Source organism: Ixodes scapularis, unplaced genomic scaffold (genome assembly GCF_016920785.2).
Source record: "Ixodes scapularis isolate PalLabHiFi unplaced genomic scaffold, ASM1692078v2 ptg001421l_1__unscaffolded, whole genome shotgun sequence".
Taxonomy (NCBI): Eukaryota; Metazoa; Arthropoda; class Arachnida; order Ixodida; family Ixodidae; genus Ixodes; species Ixodes scapularis.
This window is the reverse complement of record NW_024610148.1, coordinates 45,023-71,980: the sequence shown is the minus strand read 5'-3', so window position 1 is coordinate 71,980 and position 26,958 is coordinate 45,023. Positions and strand designations below refer to the sequence as shown.

General features: G+C 46.6%; 1 protein-coding gene across 1 annotated transcript in view; it reads right to left on the bottom strand.

The window, feature by feature from the left end:
• LOC115319767 overlaps window positions 1-25,284 on the bottom strand; it is a 29,509-nt gene extending 4,225 nt beyond the window's left edge. The window contains exons 1-4 of the mRNA XM_040219536.1: window positions 25,210-25,284; window positions 22,911-22,926; window positions 4,818-4,959; window positions 1,593-1,974 (exon numbers count right to left, since the gene is read on the bottom strand). Of these exons, the coding sequence (XP_040075470.1) occupies window positions 1,593-1,974; window positions 4,818-4,959; window positions 22,911-22,926; window positions 25,210-25,284 (615 nt within the window). The remainder of the gene's footprint in view (window positions 1-1,592; window positions 1,975-4,817; window positions 4,960-22,910; window positions 22,927-25,209) is intronic.
• Window positions 25,285-26,958: the final 1,674 nt, after the last annotated feature.

The window sequence follows — 26,958 nt, the reverse complement described above, 5'->3', positions numbered from 1 at the left end:
GAACACAACCCATCCGCGTCCGTCCAACTGCGTTCTTTTATTTGTGTTCCAGTTATCTAAATAATTTTTCGAACGCGGCTCATATGTGGCTCTCAGAAAAATAAGTTTGTCTGGTCGATGCGTGATGTAATATAAAAAAAGTATTTATTTATTAGCTAATGAATTATATGTTAAAATAATTTTCGATTAACTGATGGATGTGGTGGTTGATCGATCGATCGAAAAGGCTGGGCGGCTTGCGCTACGTTTGAATACAGAGTGAAAATGTATCAACATCTGCACTAAGAAATTTTGCACCCTTAATGGCATAAAAAAGAAGTTCTATAGACTTGCCCCCCAATCACGGCGAAACCTTTTCAACACGATTAGTTTGAGTAATTCACCCTTTTCGGTTGTAAAATAAGGTGCTGTTGCATGGAACACCATTCAACTTTGAAGGGTATAGGAAGATAGTGGAAAAGGCTGCTAAGGTGAGGTGAGAACACACTTCATTTATTAATAAAGTTTGCTGCACTAACAATAAGCTGTTGAACAAGTCGCTAAGTTAGCGGCTTTGTCGAATACTATTCCGCTGTATCAATGATGTTTTTTTTTGGAGATATCTTCCTTGAACTTAGACATAGTATGCTCTACGTGGAAGACAGCAAAACAACACACGTGTGGCCTTCGTAATTGCGGAGACGGTCACCCGTGAATGAGTGTTTTTGAATTATCGAGTATACATAAGGAGTTAGAGCAGTAAAAAGGGTCGTGATTGCAATACCGTGCGTAATTTGTTGCATTTGCATTTGTTGTTTCTGCGTACGTGAGTACTGCATGTGGTGCTTCCTTCTCGCCAACACTCCGTCTTTAGGATGTTCGTTCACATCCCGCCCTAAAGCCGGGATCACACTGCTCATGCCCGAGTCCCACTAGAGCGACAAAGAGAAACAACCGACAGCGACACGCCTCAAACCAGATTCTTTCGAAATTTGACAAGCTTTGTAGAATAACGAAGGCCATGCTCAATCACGAGCGTCATGCACACGAGGGTATTTTGGGCAGGCTTGCAATCACTTGTGCTTACTTCACGAGCACCGAAACACTAAATGCCTGCCTACTGTCATCGCGAGCACGCTGCATGTGTTGGAGGCTTGTCGCTGTACTGGAACTCAGGCATCATATATCATACAAAAGACAGACTACAAACACAGGACACCGCAATATCTGTGGTTCGAATGCCGGGCGCCAAGTGTGTCGAACGCAGACGCGTCGTGCGAAAGGTTTTCTTTTCATTTATTTTGTTTCTGCTTGTTTCTCCTTTAACTCGTTGCCATGCGGCATTCTAAGCAAGGATCTCGCTGTAACTCGCGTTCCATTTTGTATACAGACTACCTTTTGTGTGATGCATAAGCAGTATTACCACGGCTTTAGTGTGCTAGCCCAGGGACATATTGATTTGTACCCTTAAGGGTGTAAGCGATTTGAGTGCATGATTGGATATCTATGGTAAGGATTATTTCGACAACAGCGCCCACATGGTCGATCGAATGTGCAAATCGCTCCAGTGAACACAAAGCGGACTGCTGTGCCCTGGTTAAGGAATTACGTACGCTTTGAGCGGGGGTGGCGTACCACTCCACTTGAACAGTCCTTTTGGGGGGAACGTTGACTCCTGTGGCCACCGCAAACGTCTTGAGTTTCGTCTGACTGTCGGTCGTGGTCTTGTCCGAGTTGTATTTAGCGCCGAAGGTGCCACCCAGTCCAAACACCTCTTTTAGTGACACACCTCCCGAAGTTTCAATGCCCAGGGTGAATCCGTTGCTTACTTTTAAAGATGTTTTTTCTTTGCGAATGGTGGTATGCGTGACGGTGTATGTTTGGGTAGCATTCGATTCGTTGTCATAGAGGTTAGCGTAGAGAAGGCTGCGGTTACCGGGAGCTATTTTTGGATCACTCATTGTTACCTTGCCCCCTTCGACTTGTATATAAAATCTGGCATAAAAAAGAAAAGAAGAATATATCGCCAGATTTATCTAATATACATATTAAAAACAATAAAGAAACCAATAAACCGTCTATCGATTAACGTGCAGATTTCGGAATATCGCTTGCAATATAGGGGTGGACAACCTGACACTGGTGTACTTATCGCAGCAGGAATGGCGACACGTATTAATATTTTTCATTGGTAAATCCATATTGTTAGCAGTCTGTAGCACTATGCATTCTGGGCTGCACATGTCAATTTTTAAAGGAGAGCTGCGGCGTCAATTTGAACGTTTTCAACTAGACGTGTTCTCCCAAAGAGCGCGAGATACTGAGCCTAGAGCATCAAGTAAATTTCTCCCAAAAGCATTTAAATAATTTTTAATCGTAGAACTACGTTAGAAGCGAAACCGAGACGAGCCTCCAACTTTGCTGGTCTTTCGTCTTTTCGATGTCAGATGTGAGATGTCTAACCATTAGCACATGGGCAGCTTGAGCCTGTTTTGCCCAGCGTCAGCGGGAAATAATAAACGACGATACATCAAGCAAACAATTACCAGCAAATTTTTAAAGCTTTTTAGCTCCAGATATCAGACGATTCGCCCTTCGCATTTGATCCGCCGGCATCTCCTCCAAGGACACCTCCCTTTTGGGCTGATTTCACAACCCGCCTACGTGCGGACCAATATGTCGCTTCGATTCAGAATGGCATGGAAGGTTTGATGTGCTAACAAGGTGCGAACTGTTTTCTAGCAAGACGCGTACGCCAAGAGCCAGCGTTTGCGTCGGACTGCTCGGATCCACTTGCACCACAGAGACTTGTCGGATACCAAAAACATTTCACTCCGTTGATCTCCTTCGTGGAGCTATTGCACTCCACCACCAATCACCAATCACCGCAACCCTCCATCACACGCCGCAAACAACCTAATCCAGAGGCAATTCACAAAGCCACATATGCTATCACGAGGGCCCGTTTCCTCGAAGCGCTAACCGCGGCTAAATTTAGCCGCAGTACCTAGGAGAGGGATTTTGAAATCACGTGACTGGCTCGGTAGGGATGCGGGGAAACATGGCGGTGCCCCGGTGAGTGAGCGCCGCTCGCTTTGGAACTAATATGTCGTTGTAGCTGCAATATCGGGCGCGTTGGTCCGTAAGGAATGGTGCAGGAGGCTTTCACTTTGCCTTACCTCACTTAAATCGCAAAGCATGACCTATGACCTCGCCGCATTTTTCGATAGTCTTCCGATTCTGGCTATTCTTAAGCCTAAATGAACGTGATGATTGTCGGCATGGCAACGTCTTTGGAAAGTGGATTGCCTTGACTCAATCGGCCGGGTATTGCTAGCACACAAAAGCAGACAGCGTCCCATAGACCTCTTTCTAAATTTCCCAAGCACCGAGGTGCATGCTACGAGTGTAGTTACCCGCGTTGCACGTGTTTGCGTCTGCAGTAGTAATCGTTCTAAAGCAAAAAAAAAAAAAAGGCTAAAACAAATACTGCCTTGCACTCGCGTTCGTCAAAGCCTTATTATGATTATTTACTTCGAATCTTTTATAAGAGGAAAGCCAGCGCGCGCGGTCCGTAGAATTAGACTTCCAGCGTTCTCCTCGATGACTGGGTAATTTAGAAAAAGGTCTATTGGCAATGTGCGCGATCGAAAGCGTCGCTGTGGTCGGCTTTCCACGATTGACCAAAAGCTGACTATGACGTCAGCAAAGGATTTCTCACCGATGGAAATAAGAGTAATGCAAGATATTTAATTTTAATGGTGTTGGCAGTATTTGTTTCAGATCGAAATGATTTCAAGCTTCCACCATGCTCATTACGAACACCATCGAACTTGTTGTTCGCATGGTATTGACGTCACGAGAGGGAACCGTATGAGGGCGCCACGTTGTGTGCAATCAATACCCGGCCGATTGAATCAAGGCAATCCGCTTTCCAAAGACGTTTCCATGCCGGCATTTATCACGTTCATTTAGGCTTAAGAATAGCCAGAATCGGAAGACTATCAAAAAATGCGGCGAGGTCATTGCTCATGCTTCGCGATTTAAGTGAGGTTAGGCAAAGCGAAAGCTTCCAGCACCAGTCGTTGCTGATTAACGCGCCCGATATTGCAGCTAAAACGACATATTAGTTCCAGAGCGAGCGGCGCTCACTCACCGGGGCACCGCCATGTTTCCCCGCATCCCTACCGAGCCAGTCACGTGATTTTAAAATCGCTTCCCTAGGTACTGCGGCTAACTTTAGCCGCAGTTAGCGCTTCGAGCAAACGGGCCCAGAACGCACAACGCAGCGAAGTAGCGAGCATCGCCTGCTCTCGGAGACGTTCGACGGCACGAGTGCCCCTGCTCATGGTTGACAGTAAAGCGGCAGCAATAGATTCGGTGGTGCTCGCGTAAATTTCAGAATTCATTTCCTCGAAATAAAATTATTGTCTTGAATAAATATTTCGTAGACATACTCACTGGTGGATACTTAGTAAATTGTAAACATTTTATAAAAACCAATGATCCTCACAATTTCGCCGGAGCATCCCTTTGAGCGCTGCATTTAGAATTTCTTTATTCGTGTTGATTGATTCTTTCACGTAGAATGTTATTGGGCGTCATATTAGAAAGTTTTATTAACGTTTTTTGTATTGAGCGAGGTATAAGAATTACGTGCATTAAAGCTGCAGCCAAATGCCCTCGTGTCAATATCACTGTTGCAAAACAGGGCTTGTCGAAACCCTTCAATGATAACAACACAGTGTAAGGGAAGCTTTCAACGAAACACGTACGTAGGATAAAAATGTCGCAATGTCTTTCTGAATTGTGTGAGAGTTTAGGTTAAGTTTAGTTACTTTTTTGTCTGGAACAGGTTTTTCATATCTTCACTTTCTGACTGAATATCTGTCCAGCTCACTTCTGTTTTGTACTGCTTTTCAAAAAGTTTAACGAACTTTTCCATTGCAATCGTTAGATTGAAGACCTTCGGTTCGTTTTCTGCAGAGATAGAAAGAAAGAGAAGCAAATGAAGCAAGCATGTTCAAGTGTTCCAGTTTATATACATTACAAATATCATTTTAATATACAAGATTAGTATCGGAAAACAAAATAAGGCAAAAATTAGATCGAACATTAAAGAAATACAAAATTCCTTAGGTTGATGAATGATCACGGTAAAAACAACTTGAGCAGATACGAAAACAAAATATTAAAAAAGTGGCAGAACCTTTTCCCGAAGGGCGCCACCATCTTGAACGTCGTCACTCGAAGTATGGGCGAAAACGGGTTTCGCCATCGCCACTCCCATAGAATATAAGCGCAACCGTCACCCATTCTCGTTTTGCCTCACCTATTTTTTTTTTTTTTTTTAATGCGGAAGCATTAACTGTTCCGTGGAGCGCAGCCGGCGGCGTCTGTAACCGCAAACAACGGGAAAGAAATTCCCACAAGCCGGTGGCGCCTGTAATCGCTGTAACCGCAACAAACGTAACGGAAGCCCTGATTGGCGTAAAGGAAACCGTGATTAGCTGTGCTGGTTACGCTGAGAGGGTAGGTGACAGGGGAGGAGGCGGTACGGAGGGGGCCCTGATTGGGGGCGGCGACAGGCGTCAAGCCGCATTCCGTGAAAGCGTACCCTGTGACATTCCATAATGCAAAGCGCGTAGGGCTGCTTTATGATACGTCATAGACGTACACGTCAATTCAGTTTCTACGCTAAATATAGCGGAAAAGTTGATTTGGTGTATAGGTCTGTGATGTCTCATAATGCAATGCGCGCAGGGTTGCATTATGGTACTCTAAAGCGCCCGTTCCCGCTAATAACGGTTACGCCGGCTGTGACGACGACACCGATGCCGATGCCGACGCCGCTATATGCGGGAACAGGTGCTTAAAAGCTGCGCTGCAATAAAAAAAAAAAAGAGAATAAAAATGACAACGATTCGCATATGCATAAGTTAACTTTCCATTGTTCTCCTTCAAAACGAGATTTTTAGTTTAAAGGTCGATTTACAATGGGGCATTTTTCTACGTTCTTACGCTACGACCGCTTTTGACCGTTTACGTCAAGAGTCACAGGGGCATTCGTGCTTCGAATGAAGCGTGGTGACCGGTGCAAAGAGTAGCTTTGCACGCGACATAAGAAACAGGAATGTTCCGGTGAACCCTCACGTAACGTAAGAAATCGTAAACAAATGTGTGAACCGACATTGAAGGGGCCAGGAAACGATTTTTCTACGCTCGCTAAATACTGCTTAGAATCACTCCCTAAGGCTAATAACCGAATAAGCTTGCCTTAGTTTTTCTTTTCAAGCAATGGCAGTCGGGAAATAAATTCAAATAAATAAGCATCGTTCATCCCCTGAGCCATAGGCTTCTCTATGCAGACTCAACCTGGCAGATCGCCACAAGACGCGGCCGCCGAAAGTGAAAAGGTAGAGCGGCAGACAACGAATAAGGGGAGAGGCATTTAAACGGGCACCCCGCTGCGGCGAGGCGCCGAAACACAGTCGTCCCGAGCGATGGAATGTCCGCTCGTGCTTCTCGCGTTCCCCGGGCTACCGCTTCTTTTCTCGTCGAGTTTGGAAACCATTTTTCGGTTCCTCGCCGCTGCAAAGGCTGTGCGCTCACTACAGGCTCCTCGAGAAGTGCTTTGTGCTACCAGATCCTCGCGCTCTAAATCTGCGACCGGGCAATTTATGGCTCCGTCATCGAACTGCCTGTCTTCGTGAGTATAGAGGAGGCTATGCCTTAACCCTCAGGCACAAAATGCGTTCCACGTGTCATATTGCCTATCCTACTGCCAGCGTTAATCATAGCCACGCGCTCGGGTTGGCAAAGTAGAAAACACGTGCCGAGTTCCAGGTATTTTTAGTGTTCGGCTATTCTCATGACTGCAGTGGATAGACACGAGCCACAATTAACCCCGATGTCCTCTGAGGCATTAATTGTTACGAACCGAAGTCACACTGTTCTTGAGTCTGATCCACGAGCCGCGCTCGACGGTCGTCAGACGGGTGGCTTCGATCAGCGTTATTAGATTAGCTCAGTTACAGAAACGCTCATTGGCGCTTCTTACAGAGGCGGTACCCCCCACCCTCTCCGCGGTTCGCTTCCTGTAGTTCAAAGCGCCAATCTTTTGGAGGCGGCCGTTGCAGTGAATATAGTTCGATTGGGTGTGCGCAATGCTGTGTGGTGAGGACCTGTGAAGAAAACTAGGACCGAGCGCGTTGGTAATAGATTCAAAAATACGAAAGAGTTAGACAAAGAGGACGGACAGGACAAACATCTTTGTGTCCTGTCCGTCCTCTTTGTTTAACTCTTTCGTATTTTTAAATCTGTGAAGCAATGTCGTCGGGATCGTCGTCACCTCACTCTTTCATCGAAATTTCGGAAATTATGTGGACACGCTGGATCGCTCACGACAAGAACATGGCAAGGTAAGAGAAAAATGTTAAAATTGGCTCGGGGAAATAAACTGCGCAGAAGAGGAAGCCGGATGGGCATAAGACATGTATTTTCCATCGTCAGAGAGCCAGCCCGACCACTGGCACCACCATGTCTCCAATCGGCAAGCTGATCAAGCTGCTTGGTTACAAGCTCGATCGCAAGCTCCGAGACACAAAGGCCCTTTTTCGCGCAGGCCGCCGTCCGGTCAACACCGGCGCTAATTCCTGGAGCTCCACCACGGGGTTGATGAACTCCATGCGTCACGGGAAATTCGGCCGAATCGTCTGCAAGCTGGGCACGCAGGGAGCCCTCGCCAGACGCCCAAGACTGGCCTGCTAGAAGTCAGCAACCCACGGCGGCCCGGCGAACACCACCATCGCGAGGGCTGCTGCTAGGCTTGATGCTCTTCTCACTCTTCACCATCCCAATATCATCGTGATTATTCACATATTTTATTTACAATACCATGTCATCATCATTAGATGCGGCGCCTCAAGCCTTCAAGGTATGGGCGATTTGCCCCTCTGCGGCGGCGCGGGTCTTCTGAGCTAAAATAAATAAAATAAGCTGGACTACATTATTATTTTCCCCTGTTTTGTTTTTAGTTCCTAACACGACTGCGAAAACAACGGCGCAAACGTGTAACAAGCAGCTGAAAAAAAAAGTGAAGCTCTTTTCTGTTTTAACTAGTTTTGTCGTGTTGTTTCCGGTTTGTTTGTTGTGGACTCAGCACCGATGGCGACCACCACCTGCGCGACGATGGCTGTCGTTGAAGGAGTTTCTTAACTGGGTGTTTTGTATCTTTGTGTCGACTGCTAACTTCTTTGTTTCATTCGCCGTTGTTCGCTACTGTTCCCATTTCTTTTTATTTCCGTGTTTCCTGCAAAGCTCGGAAAGTGTTTGCACGGTGATTTTCTCATCGATTTGTTTTGTTATGCTGCAGTGGCTGGTGTGCTTGCTCTGGTAATCTTTACATGTTGTTTGATTACCTATTTAGCTAAGAAATAGTGACAACTCAGTTCGTATCGGATTAACAGTAACGTCTTACGACGTATTTCGAGTAGCTAAACGCCTTTTTTGCGCTTCCCACACGCGTTTGAAACGGATTTGATCCTCTGAGTGGCGTTTGAGACCGCTAAATGAACTGCTCTATCTTTGTTTCTGTGCGCGTTGTTATTTGTTTTCTCGTTGCAGTTGCGATCAGTGAATCCCGCTTTGCAAGCGTACTGACCGTAATGCCCGTGTCCCACTAGAGCGACAGACAGAAACAAACGATAGCGACAAGCCTCAAACCAGAATCTCTCGCGATTTGAGAGGTTTGTAGAATAAAGGAGGCTAATCTCAAACACGAGCATCATGCACGCGAGGGTATCTTTGGCATTCTTGCAATCGATTATGATTACTTCACGAGCACCGAACGACTAAACGCCTGCCAAAGGTACCATCGCGAGCATGCTGCATGGGTTTGAGGCTTGTCTCTGCCTTCTGTTTCTGTCTGTCGCTCTAGTGGGACACGGGCATAAGGAGCTGTTTCAGCTGTTGGGAAGACAAAACCGGGCTCTCAAAGCTTGAGGACGTCGCGGGGCCTATACTTTTCCATTGCGTCGTCTGCCCCCATAAACTCCTAGTCCCCTAGAGGGGCTGCTGTCGCGTTCGCCACCGCTCCCATGGGTTTCCGGAGGAGTTTCCTGTATCGGCGAAGCCATATGGTATTTGATGCATCTGCGTTGCCATGCTTCTCTTTGTGTTTTATTTCTGAGGCGCGTCCGCTTTGACCTTGAGCGCCCCGCCGGCTTCCGTGATGAAGCATCCGCGTTTATGTGCTTTTGGCGAATGGAAATTTAACTGCCATTTCGCTGCTACAGACGGTTACAGACAACGCCGGCTTCGCTCCAAGGGACAGTTAATGCATTGGCATTGAAATGTAATTAGTCGCGTTATCCAACTGGGTGGCGTTAACTACATTAGTGGAGTGGCGCGAATTTGCTGGTGCCACGCTGCGCTGGGACCAGTCTTGTACACGTTACTAAAAGAAAGTAATCGATTACAATTACTATTACTCCTGGCTAAAAAGTATTCGATTAGATTACTTGATTACTCCAAGGCAAAAGTAATTGGACATTACTTCAAGAAGTAATCGTTACTTTCCTGATTACTTTATTGTGTGAAGACACATCTTTAGCGCTCATAACAATGAACTACTTCCAACCAATATCTCACATTTGCACAAGTATTGACGAAGAAAAACTGGCTCCCTCTTCGTGGTCGTTGTACCTTCACAAGGCGGACACAAGCATTGAATTCGTTTGAAGACGTTTAATGATTTGGGCGTTCGCCAGTGCGTGTGTGTGTGTGTGTGGGGGGGGGGGGGGGGGAAGCTGAGGGGGTTCTAGATCTTGTTAAACTTGAGCAAGGGTTGTCGCTCAAAGTTTGCGTCACTCATTTTATTATTCACATGGGGATGAGCCCGCATGTTATACAAACGAGCAGCAGCTCCAGGATTTGAAACGGATCATGTGAAGTATCCATTAGCGGAAGAGATCGCCCCGACCACTTCTCAACTCGAAACATTGCTTGTCACTAAGACCACGTAGGGGAAATCGGGAAATATTTCAACTGCCTTTGTTTTTTTTTTTGCATCCGCTTTAGGCATTCTTCGGTTCTGGTTCTCCTACGGGCTGCGAGTAGGTCCCTAAGCAGGATTCTTTATATTTTTATTTCTGTGTGTGTGTGCGTGAGGGGGCTAGTTTGAACGAAGGACTCAGAAAGCTACATTCTGCTTCCTCAAACTTCGTTCTGAATGGCCTTTGTAACGCACTGTGGCTTCCCTGGGGCTTCCAACTCCCCATCCCAGCTCGAAAAAAAACAAAAAAAAAACGAACATTTTACAGAAACTGTACATAGAAAGAGATTGACCTCGTTTTCTACAGCTATGAAAAAATCTTTCTTTTTTCCGATCGAAAAAAAAAAGCGAATTTTATTTTTGGCATTTCATAAAAAAAGGCGTGTGCCGGAGGGGGGGGGGGGGTCCCGTGGACAAATGGTAACGGTTACAAGTAATTTTATTACTTTAAAAAGTAATCAGATTACTCTTGTGATTACTGCCTAATAAACGTAATCCACTGATTACAAAATTACTCCAAAAAGTAATCGATTACAAGTAATTTGATTACTTGTAATGCGTACGGTACAAGTCCGGCTGGGACCCCGCGTAATGTTTCGGCCGGCGCTAAGCGACAATTCGATCTTGCGCGGCCGTGTGGGTACAGAGAACGCGAGTTGTACTGAGGTCGATCTACCGAGTTTGCCACGTTTGGCAGGGGACGTGTGAAGGGTTCGCAATTGCGTTGTTGTCGCAGCGGGCTGGTGGAAGAGAAAACAAGATGAAAACAAAATGTATCCAGCGGGCTGTTAGATCATCCGATGCAGTCCATATGCCGTCCTGATAGAGCCATCCCCTACAATTTTCAGCAGTCTCAGGTAAAATGCTTTCAAAAATGAATTCGTTACAGTTACTTCAAAATGTAGCGAAGTTAGCGTTACAGTTACTTATACGAAATGGTAATTATAATTACCGTGCCTCTTAAAACGTAGCGGCGATACATTTTAGCAACTTTACTCGATGCAAAGAATATACTGCTCACTGAGCATAATGCCGCGCGCATAGCTGGCCAAGTAAGGAGCACCGCCGTGGCCTCACGGTGATCGTGCTCGCTTCCAACGTTAAGAGCCAGGGTTCAATTCCTGGGAGCGACCCAAGCAGCACGTTGTGAATGGGCCATCGCTGGCAAGTGTACTATGGCCAACCAGATTTTCGTTGGCCCAAGCTTGGCCAAAGTGCTCGGCAATAGCAGTGTTTTCGTCCTCGTCTGGTGACTTGCCATTCACTTTATGCCAGTCGCTGGCCATTCACTTTAGGCCAGTGACTGGCCATTCACTTTAGGCCAGTGACTGGCCATTTACCTTTGTCCAGTGGCTGGCCATTCACTTTAGGCCAGAGACTGGCCATTCACCTTTGGCCATGACCGGCCATTCATATTTGGCCAGTGACTGGCCATTCACTTTAGGCCAGTGACTTGCCATTCACCTAAGGCCAGTCACTTTCGGCCAGCCACTGGCCATTCACGTTTGGCCAGCCACTAGCGATTGACTTCCGGCCAGTCACTGGCCGAAAGTGGCTGTAGTTATACACTTAATACATAATTTATCACAGACCGCCAGAAAATTTGGGTGTTGCTCAGAAGACTGTCAAGAGTTTCGGGAGGTCAAGTTTGAGAACTCAACCCCAGAAACTTTTACGTAGTAATGACACGCGAAGCTGATGCAAGGCTGCTCAATATTTATTTAACTTTTTGAGTACTAAGTCTTACGACGCTGGTTGCGACCACCATTCCAGTCGTCGTGGGTTCAGGGATGGTATGTTGTCCCACCATTAAGATCCCCCGGTAGTGCAGCAGTAAAAGAAAATAAAAAGAAGTAACTTTAGGTGAAGGGACAGTGCAACAATAGAGAGTTTTAGTAGATCGTTCCGATACCTCCGATAGCCCCGATAACGGTACTATGGATGCGCAAGGGAGGCGGTAGCGGAGTATCGGGTATCGTTATCGGAGTCATGGGAGCGATCTACTAAAACTCTCTACTGTTCGGTTACAATACTTTTCACTTTACACAAGCTTACTGGCACTAATGGGAAAGAGAAGCCTTGAGTACACAGTAAAAGTTTTTACACACTTAAGGGTGTAAATCAGTTTGTCCCTGGGCTAACACCCTTATGGCGTTCAGGCAAGCACCCTTCATGAAGGGTGCTTGCTAACACCCTTGGTAAAGGGTGCTTGGCATGAAATGAGCACCTGCTGGGGTGGCCCAGTGGATGCTGGGCCACCCCAGCCAATCTGGCACCGGGAGGGTGTCATGCGACGTTTTGGTTATGTGGAGTACAAGGTCACATAACGCTCTCTCGACGCTGGATTGGCTGGTAGCGTCCGCCGCGCTCGGACGAAGGGTGAAATGAAGTATAGACCCCAGTGAACATTTCATTGGAATGTGTCCAATACACATATCAGAACTTGTAAATTGTACAAAAATCATATATGGTATTGCATATTCTTATATTATTATTACGTGATTTACAGCTTATCATGTTTACCGAACACATTTACACTTTTTTCACTTAGAGGGATTGCCACAACACCACATACGAGGCATGCGATAAAGAAATATTGAGTCACACTAAACACAACTCACTTCATGAAGTAATACAAAAGAGCTCCTTGCAAGCCACATCATAACCCCGTGGGCAATTGGGAAGTGCTACTGCACCCCCCTTTCTCGAACTCTAAGTGAGCAAGCAATGGCCCCAAGCATCGCACTGCATGGCTGAACCATTGTGAACATCATGGTCTGCCACAAACGAAGCATGTAAAGCTTTCCTGTTTGGAGATCAAGTGACATGTTTTGTTTGTCTCAGAGGATTGCAGGCAACCCACGCTTCGCTTATCACTTGTCTCCTACGCGCATCTGGTTCAACACACAAATCGCGCATTGTACCAAACGGTCCAAGAAGACGGAAAGGAAGGACTCCCCTCATTCTCGGACCCTCGTTCGTGCAACCGGAAACAGTCATTCTCCCCCTAGAAGATTAGCCCGTCGCTCAAAACTCGAAAAGTTGCTTTCCCCACCCCGTTCAGCCCTAAGCTGACAGTGTTGTGGAAACTACGTGCTCCTTAGGCCAGCCCACGTGGGCCAGCCACACGCTCGTCACGCCACGGGTACTTCGAACGGCTCGGTTGTAACGCGCTGACGCTATTGACACCACCACAACGCTGCCAGCGCCACCAAGGGCAAAGCTGATAACCACGCCTGCCTTGCTGCTCCACGAACGCGGGGAATCTTTTCTTTCTGATTTTGTTTGCGCCGGATATCCCATGACGCATCGCGCTCTCCGTTCGCTTCTCTTCGAGCGCTTGCTCGAGTGCACCGTTTGAAACGAAAACTATAACCAGTCGTTCAAAATACAAACGTGCGATTATCATTTACGGTTATTATCCCTCATACTTGATTCACTTCCGAACGAAATTTGAATATTTCAATTTTTGTTTCCGTACCCCTTTAAAGAACACAACTGTGATGATGATTTAATGAATGATGATGATGAAATAATTTTGACTAAAGAGAGTGACCACAAGGGTATACTGAAAGAATCACTAACAATGATGAAACCGAGAAATCTGTTAGTGCCTTCCCTGTGTTTTGCCATTGAGTGGAAGAAGTTTCTTGGCCTATATTTTTGTTAGAAACAGGTGTGATGCGTCCGTCTTTTTAAATCTTGATGTTGTGCATATTTTTTATTTCCTAGGTTGAAAGCTCAAGGCATTCCCTGTTGTTTGTTCAACCACATTTACCCAAATGTTAGTAGGTTGCTTTTTTTATATTTACTGTCCTTGGGTATGTCAGGGGTTGTGAACAGTAAAACGCTGTAAGGCCCAGGAAGGAATTCCCTTTGTAAAGTGGTGGCAAGCAGAAGATAAATTGTAAAGACTGACTTTATGTCTTCCCCTACGTTTTCTTTTTTGGGTCGCCTATTCATTTTTTGCCCATTAATACTCATCTGTGTTTGATACTTCTCTGCGTTTGTGTCATCCTTCAGAGAACCCGTCTTTAATAAATTATTTGTTTGCCTGTTTGGCTAGCTTGCACCCTCGTTTTTGTTTATTAATAAATGACTGTAGGATTCTACTGTAGGATGACTGTAGGATTCAAGCACCGTGTTAATGCATACTAATAAATAGCAGCATACTTTTATTGACTAGTGCTGATGATTAGACTAGTTAGTAGCCAATTATTGAAAAGAAATCATGAAGAATATGGGAACAGAGGATATAAACACAACACAGCACTGTGTTGATCTCCTCCTTCTTGTCCGTGCCATTCACATTCCATGTTTTTAATAACACATTTATTAATAATTTTCTGCTTGGTATCATCTGTATAGGGGTTCGCTGGAACGACCCATGTGCTATTGCATTCACTTTAGGGCAGCTCTCCCTTCCTCATGGTGCAATCGTTCAACAAGTGAAAGGAGGGTGTCACTCTCACTCTTGTGGTTCAGTTCCCCAGGTTCCCATAGGTTTCAAGCTGCTAGCCAAACTGAGTCAGGCCTTCCAGCCCTGCAGGAAATGTCAATTCCACTCTTTTAGACGTAGACACCCACATTTTGCGTGTACGTGAAAGAAGCTCCAACAGAGAGGAAACAAAATGATTGGCCTTTTTTTAATGCATCCTTTTCTTTTGCTGAGAACATACATAAACGTTACACGCTATTGTACATTCAGTGGTGCGGCTTAATTTAGGAAGAGCACCTTTTTTCATATAACTTTTATATAAAGAAAAATCTCAATATAATGGGTCGGGCATAAATGGTTGCTATGAACTGCCCTATACATTTACACATTACCTGATATCACCAAAAGAGTAGAGTAGGGTAGGGCTGCACTGCACCAATTACGACTTTGTAACCAATTAATAGTTGGCATTTATTTGTTTATTACTATTGGCTATTATTCTTTGACAAAAAGAATAACCGGGCGAGTTGGTGCGGTGGTAGTCTTTGAACGCCATCAAATATTCAGGTTTGACATTAGTTAATTTTTTCCGCCTTTTTTTCATGTTTTTGCTTTTTCTAGCTCCTCTGATTTTCGTAAGGGCTTTCGCCACTACTAAAAAAACGTGACATCTAAACTCCTTTTATTTTTTTGCATCACACAATCGTAAACTTAGAAAGTGTGCCGGTTCGGTAAACGCGAAGAGACCTAATTTCCGAGGGTGAAACCTCTAAAAACAACGGACAAGTAAAAGAAACAAACAACACAGGGCGTTGTTTGTCCTTTGTTTTTAGCGTTTTTACCCTCGGAAATATGACGAAGAGACCGCGCGTCTCAACGCACAGGCATTAGCATATGCAAAAAATCATGCTGCATGCTCGCTCTTGTAACATTTTTCTCGCTCCCGCTTTATGAAACAAATCGGTGGCGAGCGGCTGTTAGGACAAGACGTCAAAACTAGCGTGACCTGTGATTAACACTTTGGGACGGCGACTGAATGCTTGAACTGCCGTCAGACGGCACTTGAACGCTCCGCACAACCGTCGTCGGACGAGCGCCGCACGACGGCGCCCAGAACATGCCCACGGTTCCGCCGCGCGGGAATCTTTCTCACACTGCGGAGCGAGCCACAGATTTTGAAGATACGCTCTTTTCAAATAACGAAATAACACAGGGCAGAAGCATAGTTAGAATCAAGCATAGCTAAGCAAGCACACGGTACACGACAAAGTTTGAAACAGCAGCCCACTTCGCAGAAACAAAAGAAAGTTGCTAACCGGCGTTTGCACGTGTCGTGCATGGGCGGTTCTGAACTTACGGGCATTGGCAAGAGGCAGCGTCTCTCAGCTCTCAGTCACCGATTGTTATTCTTGAACACGGTATTCGTAAGGAAGATATTTAAAATATCCACTAAAACGGCTAAAACGTAAAAAAAAGGAAATTTCCGAAGACTTTGGAACTTCAACAATCATTCAACCGAGCCCAACGGAAGCTGATTGCGATAGCGATGGTCTTGCGCAGCCTTTAAGAGTCTCTTTTCCTTTTTATTTATTGTTAATTTTTTTAGAACGATACTAAGCAAAATATTGTTATATTAGTAACAATAAGAATGTCACTACAATAATGATGTAAAATATTACAAAAAGTGAGTAAATCTTAGGTTTTATTTAAACTTCAGGTTGTTTCTTTTTTTGTGTAACCCGAAACCGAAGCTAACATAAGCAACGTTTCCTTCGTCGTAATTGTTTGCGTATGTGTGTGTGTGTGTGCATGCCCGTGCGTGTGTTGGTGCGCGCGCGTGTGGATACGTCCCCGTGCATGTGCGTGTGCGTTTCTGGTTGTGCGTGCGTGTGCCTCTGCGCGCGGGCGTGGGATTGCGCGTGTGCATGTGTGTGTACGTGCGTGCGCGCGTGTATGTGTGCGACTGCGAGCACGCAAGCGTCTGTTTGTGCGTTCTATTGCACTGCGCCCGCAAGAAGAACAATTGGATGTCCCTGGACACTGTTAAAACACTAACTTATTGATTATTATTATTATTATTATTATTGTTGCTGTTGTTATTGAAACATAGCCCTGAGACTTTAGACACAAGGCCCTAAACTTTTCTATAGCTGGCTGTAGCTGTATCTATAAATTTTTAAGGCCGACCATGCAAAGCTACAGGGGGTGATAGCCTCCCATTGAATTTCCCATAGACGACCATAGGCCATTTTTTATGGGATGTCTCGGACTGGTTTATTATGGGATTTGCCTCTTTATGTGTGTGAGTTTTGTGCATGTCACCATATTCTCAAATGAATATTTTACTGGGGTTGACATGGTCATGGGACAGGTTCTAGCAGCATGTCATGAATATTTGTCAAACATTTTCACAATATTTTGATTTCATGTTGCCAGATATAAACTCGAGACTAACTGATTTTCTTACTGTACACTTCCATCAATAAGTATTTGTAAAAAATGCTAGTATAGAGCATTTCACCCTACTTTCCGATTTCTGAGCATGGAGTGATTTGTAAGAAAATTAAATATAAACTCATATATAAAATTTTGTTTGCAAACATAAAAATTGTATGCAAAAGAGGCACTTTATTATCAGCTATTTGCATGAATTACAACTGACATTATAAAAAACTAGACTGCTAACAACTGTTGCTTTTCAAGCAGAAATCTTACCTGTACATTATGTACAGAGCCATGTATAAGCTTTTCAAAACCATTTCACATTATTTATTTAGCACCCTCCTCTACACCCTTCTCACATTCTTCACTAAATGTAGGGTGTAACACGAATCAGCAAATTTTCGGTAAAATATGAAGTTGTATTCCTAGTTTTTAGGGTGTTAGAAGGGTAGAGCCGAGGGTGTAAGTTGCTACAACACCCCTGTTACACCCTTAAAGGTGTAAAAACTTTTACTGTGTAGTACGGCCGAGCATCACTGGCGTCAATCACCACGATAGCGTCGATAGCGTCACGGCGTTGCCCACCACCCGCCAACAACCACGTTGTTAACAACAAAACCAGCGTCCTGCACATCTAGGTCGAGATGTTCATTTTCTTTTTCTTTTACGTGTGGTTCGATTTTGAACGTTTCCGTTGTGGTTTTAACCGAAGCTGTTAGCTTTCCTTGGATCAGAAAATCAGTATCCTAGCACCTAATTAAAACATTACTGAGACTAGCTTAAGTTTAATCAATATATGAGGGACGTCTTGTTTAGGCTCTTCCAAAACACAAAGCCTGAAATATCCAATCTTATCCGATTCAAGCACAAGCTGATCGGGGTGCGTGGCTAGCGTGGCGGTTTACTAAGCTGAGTGCATTGATACATCTATAGGTTTTTAAGGTAGAGAAGGGGGTTTATGGTCGGTATACAGGTACACTGGCTGGGTAACGGAGGGTGCGTCTTCCTGGAAAGGGGAGCATGTGCGCCCGATGCACCCGACTACAACTTTTTTTTTTCTTTGAGTGCAGTTGGGAAGTATATATGTGGAGCGCTAACCGAAAAATCGCGGATGTGGTATTCGCGCTAAGAGAGCCGCGCAGCGACAGAGGAGTATTGTTAGCGCGAAGATGACGTCGGCGCTGCTTTCGTATTTTATTCTCATAGCACAACGAGGGGCACAATATCTTCCCACTCCTAGTAATGTTCCAAATGAACATATCGCACGACAGTGCTAGTTAAGACAATAGCCTTTCAAGTCTAACGAAAAAAAACTGAATAAAACGGTGATCGTTTAGTTGCGCTAACAGTGTTCGCGCGATGCACGCACTAATATCCTGCCAACCGCTCGCTCATGATGCTTCTCTCGCTGCCCGTCGTTATGCCAAAGTTTCGTCAACGCGATGAAAGTTTAGATTATGGGTGTCCCTGCGGCGAAACTGAAAATCAGCACTTTTGGCCGAACACTTGTCGACCATGTTTATGTCCACTGCGGCCAAGCTGAGAATCAGCACTTCTGGCCAAACACTCGCCGGCCGTGCTTATGTTTCCGGCGGCCAAGCTGAAAATCAGCACTGCTGGCCAAACACTTGCCGGCCGTGTTTATGTCTCCGGCGGCCAAGCTGAAAATCAGCACTGCTGGCCAAACACTTGCCGGGCGTGTTTATGCCTCCGGCGGCCAAGCTGAAAATCAGCACCTGTGGCCAAACACTTGCCGGGCGTGTTTATGTACCCGGCGGCCAAGCTGAAAATAAGCACTTCTGGCCAAACACTTGCCGGCCGTGTTTATGTCCCCGGCGGCCAAGCTGAAAATCAGCACCTGTGGCCAAACACTTGCCGGGCGTGTTTATGTACCCGGCGGCCAAGCTGAAAATAAGCACTTCTGGCCAAACACTTGCCGGCCGTGTTTATGTCCCCGGCGGCCAAGCTGAAAATCAGCACTGCTGGCCAAACACTTGCCGGCCGTGTTTATGTCTCCGGCGGCCAAGCTGAAAATCACCACTGCTGGCCAAACACTTGCCGGGCGTGTTTATGCCTCCGGCGGCCAAGCTGAAAATCAGCACCTGTGGCCAAACACTTGCCGGGCGTGTTTATGTACCCGGCGGCCAAGCTGAAAATAAGCACTTCTGGCCAAACACTTGCCGGCCGTGTTTATGTCCCCGGCGGCCAAGCTGAAAATCACCACTGCTGGCCAAACACTTGCCGGCCGTGTTTATGTCTCCGGCGGCCAAGCTGAAAATGAGCACTTTTGGCCAGGCGCTTGCCGGCAGTGTTTATGTCTCCGGCGGACAAGCTAAAAACAGCTAGTTTGTGGCCGGACCCTTGCCGGCCTTGTTTATGCCTCCGATGGCCAAGCACTTAAAGTGGCCAAGCTGTCCAGACGCTGGCCAACCGTCGGCCGATCGAAATTCACTTTCTGGTGCTGCTTCGGGAGGCGTCTTTTATTTATTTTTGAAATTTAATGTTCTGGTAAATTCGAAACTCTGTTGCATGTTTGAAGTCAGAATGTTCGACGCGCCGAAACTTCCAAACCGATTGTTTCTAGAAGCCCACGTGTGTATAAAAGTGGCTCCGCGTGGCGAGCCGGAGTCAGGCTCGCCCCAGCGTGCGGTCCTGCTGTTACGCCGCCATCGACGCCCGCGACGCTCTACTGTTATCTTTTGTTCTTGTTTTGTTTTTGGCACAAGTTCGCCCCATGAAACGTTTAGCGTGTTTAAGTTTTCGTTGCCTTATCAATTTTCATTCGTGACATTTTGGTGGAGGTGCGGGGTATCGCTTTCTATGCCCGCTAACCTTACCCCTTCGAAGGCATCCCGGCCAAGTGAGGTGCTCAGCCTCGGAAGGCTACCCTTCGCCGAAGACGCCGAAGCCCGAACAAGACGTCGTACCAGAGGTCAGTCTCCCGAACTTGGTTTCTTGCCCGAGAACCGGAAGAAGATCCCGACCATGACCGTCGTTGTCCTACCCTTCGCTGCCCGTTTGCCCGCGTCCTTCCATGGTGAGCCTTATGAAGACGTCGAGGACTGGCTACGGCAGTACGAGCGAGTAGCCCAGCACTACAGATGGACGGAAGAACAGCGCCTGCAGAGTTTTTACTTCGCGCTCGAAGGAGCGGCCAGGCACTGGTTCCAAAATCGTGAAACTTCCTTGACCTTGTGGACCGCCTGCAAGGGTCCGCTGATGCGGACATTCACCAACCAATATCGAGGGGAGAGGGCCGAGGACCTTCTTAGAATGAGGACCAAGGGCGCAAACGAGACAGTCACCAGTTTCGTCGAGCATGTTCTGCGCCTGGTCGCTCGCGCCGACCTTCAAGCCACCGACGAAAAGAAGCTGTGGATCCTGATGCGATGTGCAAAGGATGACATCTTCGGCGGTCTTGTCCTCAACACCCCCCCCCCCCTCCCTCCACCGTCGAAGATTTCGTCGAGGAAGCCGAAAAATCAAACATGCCCTTCAAGCGCGCGCCTCCCATTACCAGCGACTTCCCGGCGTCGCTGCCCCCTCGACTTTCAGCGGCAACATCCCGGACCTCCGCAAGATCATCCGGGACGTCGTGCGGGAGGAAATCACGAAGCTTCTACTTGCTGCTGTAAGCCCGGCTTCGCCCTCAATCGCCGAGATTGTCCGAGAAGAAATTCAGCAGGCGCTGCAGCCAGAAGTCGTTGTCAGCACCGCTCCCGAACTACCGACACTGAGCTACGCCGCAGCTACCCGACGACCACCGCTCCCTGCTCACCCGTATACGCCGCCACCCCGACGTGAACCTCCAGTGCCGCAGTATTCCCGACGCCAGGAAGATCGGGCGCACGTCCGTCCAGAACAAGCTGCGCCACGAAAGACCGACGTATGGACGACGGCCGATTGACTCCCGTTGTGCTGTCACTGCGGTGAAGCCGAACACATTTACCGTCGATGCCCCTACCGACAACTGGGGCTGCGCGGGTTTCACTCGAACAGCCCGCGCCCAAAGTACGTACAGAGTAGAGAGTCTCCGTTAAAGAAAAGGAGGTGATCTAGGAGCAATTTGAAGAGATGCTGAACGACGAGATAATCCAGCCCTCAAGCAGTCCGTGGGCCTCTCCAGTCATACTGGTCAAGAAGAAGGACGGAACGCATAGGTTCTGCCTGAACTACCGGCAGCTGAACGCGGTGACGAAGAAAGACGTCTATCCACTCCCCCGTATAGACGACACGTTAGACCGGCTGCGCCACTCTCGATACTTTTCACCGATGGACATAAAGAGCAGCTACTGGCAGATCGAAGTCGACGAACGGGACCAAGAAAAGACAGCTTTGTCACGCCGAATCGACTGTACGAGTTCAAGGTGATGCCCTCCGGACTATGCACGGCGCCAGCAACTTTACAGCGTGTCGGCGTGTCCTTCCAGCTTTGGAAGGACACGGCCCCAACGATGATCAAACTCACAGGAAGCTATTAGGTGGAAAGGGCAGTTGATTTGGCGCCAACAGCTTTTTTGGCCGCCCTCCGGGTCCTTCCCACCGACCGCGGCCTCTATTTACGGCTTCAATTGGAAGTTTCTCATTTGGCTGGCTTGAGCCGGTATGTCGCCTCCCCTTCTTCCTGCCTATAGCTCTATGATCCACACAGCGCCGCTTGCCCTTCGCCAGCGTCACCGCCATCGCCTCTTGTTGCGCCGCACAACGAGACCGACGTTAGCAGGCGCCCGCGCCAAGACGGACGCGACCGCCGTCTGCTCTCATCTAGCTTCCGCGCGTTTGCCGCTTGGGGCGGGGCGGGTATCCACCAACCAGAGCCGTATATGGGGAGAGTTTGGTCAGTCTATGATCTCGCCGCCGTAACGCTCTCCTCCCGAGTGAGCCAATCAGCACGCGGCGCAGAGCGAGAGGCATGAACGCATGCGCGTGAACTCCCGGCTTGTCCCACCTGAGTGGGGAGGGCCGCCATCTTCGATCATTCTCCCCGCGGAATGCGTGGGATCGGCATCTAAATCTCGATTATTGCGTTTTATATCGCTGTCTCTGGCAAGAAAACGACATTCTGTTATTCCTCGGTGGGTTAAAAAGCTAATAAATGAAGATTTTTCGGCGTATGGCCACAAACTTTTATTCGGGCGAAAAAGAAGTCGGCTTGTAGCACACGACGCGTAGCCTCAGCAGTGCTCTTCTCCGACCAGTCCCCGACAGCGTTGCTAAAAAATGGCGGTCGTCTCCTCTCTGCTCCCTTCTTTCCCTCTCGCTCCTTTCGCGCTCTCCTCCCTTACCTTTACTTTTCTCCTCTCCCGCGCCTTCGTCGCCACACCCACTGGCCAAACTCTCCCAATATACGGCTCTGCCACCAACGATGATGTCAAGCGGCAAGGCCCTGCCTTCAAGGTGGTATTCGCTACACGCCGAATGCTGAGAAGGCAGCGTCTCGCTTCGGTGTTCCAAAAGACACTTGCCGCAAAAGACACGTGAAAAAGAAAAAAAGAATTTGTAACTTGAACAAATGGCTCGAAGAAGCAAGCGCTGTCTCCGCGCATGCGTAAACGGTATCGGTAAAGAAATAATGCGACGCCTATCGCCTGACCTCCTACCCAATGATTTTGTGAATGTGGCTGGCACCGTGGGCTTTACGCCAGCCTCTGTGGTGACACTACCCTATATTAGAGCACTGCACTATAGTATCATAAATTCCCAAGTTCTTTTTTTTTTACAGGTTCTAGAAAAGGCTTGGTTGCAGACGCAACCATTTTTAGTATTTTATTTTCTGGTAAAAAAAAATATATTGATTTTTCTACCATGCAATCATGTCCTTTTGTACAGGCTCTAAGAGCTGTAATGTGGTTTACGTTTTTTTTTTTCGTTTTTTTCTCTTAAACGTTCACTACGTCAAGAATGGATTGACACGTAGACTACTTCCACCCTTCTGTAAAAAAAAAATGTTTTTGTTTTTATTAGCGTTTGTGAGGTTTCAGAAAAGCCTTCACTCACCTTCGGGGTTAGAGGCCTGGAATTGGTAAAAAGAAATAACGTATTGTTACGGCTATTCAGTAGTATATTTTGCATGCTAAACATGTTAAAGGGACCATGAAGGCAGTTTCGAAGTTTTATTCGACGATTGAAATGGATGTCAGGCGCGTCTCAGATACTGTTGACCAAGTTCTAGCCCGGACTGAAGTTTGGGTGCCGCACCAATCGAGCAAACAGGCGCGGTAATAATAGCGCCGGGAACGATGCCTGAAACCCCACCGAGGCGGCGGCAGAAAGGTGAACCAAAGTGCGCCGTCGAAGCGTGACGACAACGGGCTCCTTGTCTGGCGATTGGTTCAAACGATAGACGCGCTCTTGGTTTCGATTTCGGTGGTGAGATGTGATGAAAAAATTTTATTTGAACGTTGGATAATCTTTTGAAGTTGTAGTTGGGAATTAATAGGTCTCATACCGTGTATAAAAGCATAATCTGAAGCAATCCCTCCGTTTGTTCTGGTTGAACGCATCCCGCATAGCTACCTCGGGCGCGTAACAAGCATCGAGCAACCATGGACAATAAAAAAAAAAAAAAAAAAAGAAAAGGGCACGAGCGCTGGGGACGGCGGACTTTTGGTTTTGGTTTCGTGCTTCGTCTCGTGTTCGCTTTGCGAACTGGTGTCTCACCAATCATGCCGCGTTTATGTGCAGTAGTAGGTTGCGCGAAAGGTCGGCTAAAGACGTGCGGTTGATCGGGCGATGTTAGTTTGCATAAACTGCCGACCGATGCAGCAATGCGCAGCATTTGGTTGCGCGCCGTCGTCTTGCGTAGATCTGTGGACAACGGTGTCAGGATTTGTTCGTTGCATTTCCGACCAGAAGACTTTGAGCAGCACCTTCACGTCAGCCGAAATCTGGGTAAAAGTGGGGCGGGGAGTCGTTCTGGGGTGGCGGCGACCGAGGAGTTGGTGGTAGGTCTGGGGCACCCTCGTAAAGCGCCAATCCAGAGTTCTGCGTCCTTAGCAGCATCTCCAGTTCAGTCGGGGTGAGGTCGCTGAACGGGAGCTCAAACTCGTTTGCGAGCGCGGCGTTGTCGTCCATTTCTTCCAGGTTTTCTTCACAGACTGCCGTGCACTAGAGCGAACCACGGGAACCACACTGAGTGTGCACTAAATCCTACCGATGCCGACAGTGCTCCCTGACGTCACTTCTCCTTCCAGAGACGAAAAAGGGAAGAAATATGAATGTTTGTTTCGGTTTCGCAAATTTATTTTCAGGTACAGAAATAACAGTCACAACGTTCTAGAAAAAATTGTGTGGCATACCAGGACCCCAATGCTTCCAAGAACACCTTTTTTTAAAAAAGAAATTAAATTTCCTTCATGGTCCCTTTAATACTTAAATGTTTCTTCCACTAGAAACGGATAGATATACGTCCTGTATCCAGGAAGTAAGTTGTTCTTTTTATAGTAAGGGACTCGTCAAACGTATATAAAATGCCTTATTTTGAATACATTTCGCATGATCGAATTAGATCGCATATCTTGCGATCTAATTCATTTTGATGTTAAGAAATTCGTCGTATTGTAGCCCATGCGTTTGGTTAACATTTTTAATGCAGTTTGTAGGAGCCCTGAGTCAAGATCTGGGGCTTCATTGTGAAAACAATGGATCTGCTGAAGTGTTTTGTGACATTTTCGTAAATATATCACAGATGATTGCCATACGACGGCGGGGCCAGAGAGCAGCTTTCCTTACGGCCTTTGGTCTCTCTTAGGGCCACTAAATAAGCTACGCTTCAGAGTAACGACACTTGGCCATATTGCGTCCTAAAATCATGGTTGCCAGTTATCTGAAGCTTTATCTGAAATCCCAGGAAACGCTTTTCCGCCCTCCACAAATGTTTAAACAGCTCGCGACGGAGCAAAGCAATATTACAACACCGAATCTAATGCTGAGGAAGTCACACTTTTGAGTCATGACGATCGGCAGTTGCGTCTGCTCTGCATACGAACCAAAATGGTGGCGCCCACGACAATGTCGGGGAACAGAGTGCCGACACTCTAAGCGCAGCTCATTTAGTGGCTCTAGTCTCTCTCAGAAGCATTACGCTTTCCTTTTTTTCAAGCCACGTTGGAACACGACCACGCTACCCCCCCAGTGCTGCCTGAATCACCCTTGAACCCTGTTCCGACGATAGTGTTTCAAATTTGTACCAATGTACTCCCCCCATCTTAAACCGAATAAAACTTGCATGTTACCATAAACCGAAGTACCAAGATTAGTTTTATAAACGGCTTTAAAAGAAATCGATTCAACTTACGAGAGCTCCAGAAAAGAGAACCAAGCAGTGGAACAGTGCTTGGACAATCATGGTTCTGCTGCGATCGTTCAGCATAACACATTTACGGCACCAACGCTGAAGGGCCAGAAGAAATCAGTCGGTGTACCCTCCGCATTTATAGAGCCTCACATCATTGCCCACTCTGCAGCTGTGAACCCGTAGGTCGATGCGCTTTGTATAAAAAAAAGCCCGCGTTGAATGAGCAGGTGTGATTATTGCTCATGCGTAGAAATCAGATCTACATCGCCAGCGCAGCAGGGCCTGCTGGTTTTTAACATTTAATGCCACCCTATGACCGGCACTTGCACCAAATGCTTCGTGCAGAGTCGTAGATTTCCATCCAACTCACTACACGCCACACCCCTGTGTAATGACTCGTGAATCGCCGAGTTATGGGTATTCATCAATGGCGTTTTAAAGAGAGTAAAGGTTTTAGAGAAGCAGAAATACTGAATTTATACGCGGATGTTTTCTATACTGAACAAACGCAGATGATTTCATGTCAAGGGCACTATTGCCATATAACTTCATCGTTATCTTTTTTTTTTTCACTTGCTACCGGAAATTATTATAGAGATTGCACTAAAATCCCCAGCTTTCTTGTCCATGAACACCTTGCGCCCCCTCTCGCCTGCTCTCCGTAAAACACTGTCAAAGATTAATTTCAGCCGAAAAGCTGTATACATCTTAATTTTCTCCGGTATATCCTTTATGTTCACTTAATCTGTCGTTGATGCATCGTGATGTCTGTCCTACATACTTAAACCCGCATTCCAGCGGTTATTCATACACAACACCATCCTCGCAACTCACCGATCTTTCTCGATGGTTATTTTTGCAGTTATTCGCACATGTTCGAAATAGCGTCAATCTACTCAGTTTAAAATCCGAGCTAAAGACCATGTCTACTCCAAACGTTTTCGTACAGGCTTTCGAGTTGTGCGAAAGTCTATGGAAACATGGGATCACAGCAAATCTGGTCCTTTCACCTTGTTCTTTTTCTCTACTTCCTTTGATAACTATCTCTAATCGCCGTTTGATAAAACTGTCTTTATACCCTACACTGGTCAACCTTTTGCACTGTCTTTCAACCGAATTCGTGATAAAATGAACACACGATCTGTCTGGCGTGTTTCTGACCAACGACTTTAAAACCCCTGCAGGTACTGAAAACCGCAGATATTTTGCGCTTATAGTACATTATAGTAACGATTTGGGGGTGATATATTTATAGCATTGTGGAGGTCATATCTTTCGCGTAAAAATGCGCAAACATCGCTACTCTAGCGTTTTGTAACTAGATTCTTGAGCCGTTATCTGCAAAAAGTGAGGCTACGATATTAACATTTATGTCATATATTGTCATTAAGGCGTTCCTTCGAATGATATATCAATAAATACTTTATCTTAAACGGGCACTCAAGTGGTTTTTGAGTTCGTGTTTTGATGATGACAGCTGAATTTAGACGCCCTAAGTATCCCTAAAAACCAAAAAATATAGTCATACGGTGATTATTTCTTTAATGAATATGTAATTGAAGGCCGCCAAACCTCGGATCCATCCGAAAACGAAACCACTCTCATTGGTCCTCGCACCCTTATCAAAAGGATCTCGGGCCAATTGAGTTGGACGACGTTCCGTCGCGCAGCAATCCCGAGGTAGCCGCACCGGCCAAACTTTTTTGTCATTCGAGCTTCGATCATGGCAGAGTTATCTACGCTTGAGGA